The following is a 5,000-nucleotide window of genomic DNA, read 5'->3' as shown; positions in this document are numbered from 1 at the left end:
AATATACCACAGGGTTTTACTCATACATAGGAATCCAATGCGGGTTGCACGGGTATACTCGTCTCTGCGTGAGTTTGCTCGTCTATTTTCGTATATAGTATAATATACTAATAGCATATAATAATAATAATAGAAACAGCAGGAAACAAATGAACGATAAGTCTCAGAAATAGTATCTCTGCAGCTTGTCCAGGGATATTTGTGGGAAGATGATTACTCGGCCAACTCATTCCACAATAGAAACACAAGCAAAGGAAAGAAGGGATCCCTCAACCCTCCTACAATATTATTCTTACAAGTCTCCTGCATACTAATTCGCCTCCTTATAATTGTATTTTACATACAAGAGCAGGAGTCCCCAAACCAACCCAATGAAAAGACACAAATCATCCTAACATCCATTGTATGAATTAAACTCCTTCAGACTTCAAACTCAGCCTCATTATATCTTCCTACAATTGTTTTTTAAGTAGTAATGTCTTTAGTGTATATTTTGATAGACTTAAAACACATTAGGAAACGGCGTACAGAAATAAAAAAAAAGAAAACAAAAAGATATCCAGAGTTAAAAATAAAAAAAAGTATGATGAAATTCACCTTTTGATTTGGGTTTATAATATTGAATACCAAATACAGGGAGGGCTTTCTTTATATCAACAAGGAATCTTATTCCAGTCTGGCCGGAAAGTTTTGGGAACATACATATTTGACTTTGCACATTTCCTACAGTGCAGGCTCATCTCTGCCTGATGAAGAATAAGTGGAACCCACTTTACACAGTGAGGTCTTTCGGGTGCACGACTAAAACCCACATTTATACAGTAATACGCTGTAATACGCAGGATGTCATACCAAAATAACAAAAGCCAACGATCTCTTGAACAAATCATGTAACTTGATATCATCAAACCATTATTTGCCCTGCTAGACCGAAAAGAAATATACAGTCTTTACAGAAGTCTCTGTGTAAGTGAGGCGAAATTATTGCATTTTAGTAAAGCACAACAAGAAAGCCATTGTTTAAATTATTGTGAATAAGATTGTAGATTTTTAGTGATAAACATTTTTTTACAGTATTCTAATCAAATGTGTCACTTCAATACGCAGTTGAACAGCAGTAACATATGCATATAACTTTTTTATTGGCACCATTTAGTATTAACAACGTTTTGATCTTTGGAAATAAACAAATGTTAAACCTTATTAAAACGCAATCAATGCATGTGACCCTTTCAGAAAACATCAGACCATAGAGCAAGCGTTTATATTTTATTATCATGAAGGTTTTCAGGTAAGAAAATGTACAGATTTGACATGGAATGCAAAAATAACGATCTGCCTTTCAGAACAGGAAAACAAGAGGTTAAGCACAAGAAATGTCATTGCTTCAGGATCCTCTGATCCTCATCGCATTGCTGCACGTAATAGGGACACAAGGTCACATCTGAGTTGTCCTCTCTAGGCTTTTTGCGGCATCTTTAAGTTTCCCTACTAAATCCTAAAGAACAAAAACAGAAACATGTGAAAGTTTAAAAACTTTCCAGATCTAGCACCCATAGGTTTATTTAGGACAGCCACACAAAGCACGTTTGAGAATTGATTTCAATTTTATACAGCATCACACAACAACAACAATAACGTGGGTAGAAAGACTAGAAAGGGCGACCAATTTAGTGTATCTCCCTTTCAGATTTAAATGAATGAAAATCCAATAAAATAAATAAGACACAAAACATCAGGGAGTTAGCAGTGTAGAGAATGTGAACTGCAATGTAACGTGACTGATAAGTAAACTGTATAATAAATACTTGAAAGTAAAAAACAAACACACACACAAACTCATTCATTAGCATGCAGTTCTTTACATTTCTACAAAAGTTAGAATGACAAATGAATTCAATAAAATCTTAATTTTACAGGACACATTTGCTAAACTGATTTGTTAAAACATGCTGCAGCATAATATACATTGAAGAAATCTATAAAAAAAATTAACCAATGCAATCCACATTGAGACTAGACTATCATAATATTTAAAGGTTCTTCAAAAATCTGTACTAATGGTAAAGGATAACGATTTTGGAAAGGTGGTATACTAGAAATCGTATATTGGTAATAATACAAATTTGCAGAAGTCTATCCTGATAATAATTTCATAAATTCTCAAAAAGGGCATTTATATGTATGTGGCTCAGCAAACTGTTGTATAAGTAGAAAAAAAATACATGGAAGGTAAAGCATAGTTGATCATAAAGTATACAAATCAATCGAACTTGTTTAATGTCCATTTCAAGGGGGTAAGAAAACATCTAAGAATTTAACTTACTCATTATAAACATACCAGTTTCTTCATTTTCGATTTAAAAAATAGAAACGGGCTGATACAAATTCGTAGTCTGATCATTTGTTAGACTGAGTTTTACACTAACCTGAGTTTTATTGATGATATACAAGTGTTGAACAATTTAGTACAACGCTGAACACCTTAACATACAGACACCATTGATTTAAAGATACAATTCAAATCCATACTAAATATGCATTATGCTCTCCTGTTTTATTTTATCATACACAATTATATGGCTTGTACCAGTATTTCCAGAATACTTTTTGACTAATTCCAGCACAATGAGTTCAGTTTGCTAGCACATTAAGTTCTACTAAAGCTTTCTTCTCCTTTGACAAAAAAAGAAGAGAGTAGTCATGTCAGGGTGGAAAACACGTTGAGTGGCTTATAGAGTTCAAACGATATTTATATTGGATAATGATAGCCAACAAGTAAGGCAAAACACAATAAAAGAAAACAATACCTGCATTTGTTCCATAGAACAATTAAAACTAATATCTGGGTTCTGGCTGGGATCGGAACTCTGAAATACAATGATAGAGTTGAATACACACTGCACAAATCCAGCAATTAATTCATTTAAATTCCAAATACTGATTTGCAGTTACCTCTACGTTTAATTTCACTAGATAGGCTGGTCGATACGTTTTGTGGAGTTGGTTAGTCTAAAAAAATAAATATATATATAAAAAAAAATCGTCGTTGAAACTATCAGAAATACACAACATAAAGTATAACTATCACGTGTACATATGGGATTTTTTAATTACCTTTATTTGATATTCAAGACGCCAGGAAATATCAGTTACATGTGGAGGGCATCTACCTATGCTAGAAAAGGAAACAATCCAGGCAGTGACAAATTGTCCACAACATAATGTACACGGGTTCACTAGGGAAAAAAAGCCTACCTAGGATTTGTTTGAAACAAAGAAAGCACATTTTATGGTAAATGTTTTGCATTATACAAACTGATTCGTGTAACCATAGTGGTGGACTGACCTTTCAAGCAGGATTTCCAAAGAATCCTTGTTTTTCTGAAAGAAATTTAAAACATATATTATGTGTATGTATATTTATTTGACACACGTGTGTGTGTATACACACACACACACACACACACACACACACACACACACACACACACACACACACCACACACACACACACACACACACACACACACACACACACACACACACAGCAAGAGGGAGGGGGAGACAATACTATAAAATAAAAATGTCATGTATGTTTGAACCTGGTATTCTGTCCAGAATTGCTCTGTTCTTTCTTTGTCAAATTTACAGTCTTCAAGGAATGTGCTGTGGAAAAATGAATAAGGAATAATTGCATCACGTCATAAATCCGAGCGGGTTTACTCTACATAAGTCCAAGTGTTGGCATTAGAAGGGTATGTACCTTAGGGTTGACCTGTCTGCATTGTGCTTCACTGCTTCCAGTATACACGTTGTGGCTGCAGCATGACAGTGTTTCATTTGCGCTGGATCAATATGCTGCAGCTCCACGTTATCTAAACCAACAGAGGAATTGTTTTATTCTATGTATATATATGAGATTTAAAAGAGTCTTCCATAAGGCAGAAAATAAATAGGACATAAACTATTGTGACACCATCATTCCAGCTTTTATAAATGGTATATCAAATACGAGAGAGGGAGAGGGGGAGGCTGTGCATATCTATCTACACGTGTGTGTGTGTGTGTGTGTGTGTGTGTGTGTGTGTGTGTGTGTGTGTGTGTGTGTGTGTGTGTGTGTGTGTCAAATAGATTAGATCAATTATTCAATTTCAACATATTATACACAATTTTTACTGAAGTTTTATTATGTATAAAAAAACTCTGAAAATAACAGTTAATATAGAGTTGACGGTTGTTTAAAATAGACAAGACACAGGGTGCTATTGGACACACATGAAGAAGAAAGCTAGTGCTGATACAATGTTCACAGGAGACCCCAGCTAGAAAATAATGGCATTCATTCTGCATTGAATGCATTCTTCATTCTGTTCACAATCTTTCTACTTTTATGTATATATTTTTTTTTTACTAGCCAACGCACCTGCTTTTTGTACACGAGTACATGAAACATAATCAAATAATCTTTTTTTTTTTTTTTATAAGAGCCCACATTAATCTTATCTGAACAACCGAAGTACACCAGATATATAATCTGGCTACAGAATACAATGCAATATATGTTTCAATAAAAGAAGAGCTAACCTTGAAAATCAATTACGATTCCCTCTATTCCCTGCTGTTCTCCTGATATCATGGGATGATAAATACATACATGTTTCCAGTAGTTATGTGCTCAATTGGAAATCACTTTTTTGAGAAGTAAAGGAGGCTTTTAAGTTAATACGTTTCACATGCACCATGCCTTATGTTTGACCACTTACATGCACATAGATACGGTGTTAATAATTATTCATATATTTTAATGAATGGAAGGGACCGGCTGCTCATTTAGCTTGAATATTGCCGAAATGCCGATTGAAAATTAATATGCAATTCATGGATTTGTCCACTAGCAGCAAATTATTTCACCCGCAGCTCAACATCTCAACAAAAAGAAAAGACACAACTTAAATCGCTGGTTATGGCTTTCTTCCTTTTTTCTTAGAAAAAAATAT

General features: G+C 34.2%; 2 protein-coding genes across 3 annotated transcripts in view; both read right to left on the bottom strand.

The window, feature by feature from the left end:
• The window catches only part of BMI1 (BMI1 proto-oncogene, polycomb ring finger), a 127,703-nt gene that overhangs the window by 18,237 nt on the left and 104,466 nt on the right, over positions 1-5,000 (bottom strand). The window lies entirely within an intron of this gene.
• COMMD3 (COMM domain containing 3) overlaps positions 1,257-5,000 on the bottom strand; it is a 7,050-nt gene continuing 3,306 nt past the window's right edge. The window contains exons 2-8 of the mRNA XM_075587556.1: positions 3,767-3,878; positions 3,606-3,669; positions 3,350-3,384; positions 3,118-3,178; positions 2,956-3,012; positions 2,811-2,870; positions 1,257-1,498 (exon numbers count right to left, since the gene is read on the bottom strand). Of these exons, the coding sequence (XP_075443671.1) occupies positions 1,439-1,498; positions 2,811-2,870; positions 2,956-3,012; positions 3,118-3,178; positions 3,350-3,384; positions 3,606-3,669; positions 3,767-3,878 (449 nt within the window). The 3' untranslated portion in view covers positions 1,257-1,438. The remainder of the gene's footprint in view (positions 1,499-2,810; positions 2,871-2,955; positions 3,013-3,117; positions 3,179-3,349; positions 3,385-3,605; positions 3,670-3,766; positions 3,879-5,000) is intronic.

This window comes from Ascaphus truei, chromosome 2 (genome assembly GCF_040206685.1).
Source record: "Ascaphus truei isolate aAscTru1 chromosome 2, aAscTru1.hap1, whole genome shotgun sequence".
NCBI classification, from domain to species: domain Eukaryota; kingdom Metazoa; phylum Chordata; class Amphibia; order Anura; family Ascaphidae; genus Ascaphus; species Ascaphus truei.
The sequence above is the reverse complement of the archived record's forward strand: the minus strand, read 5'-3'. Positions and strand labels throughout refer to the sequence as shown.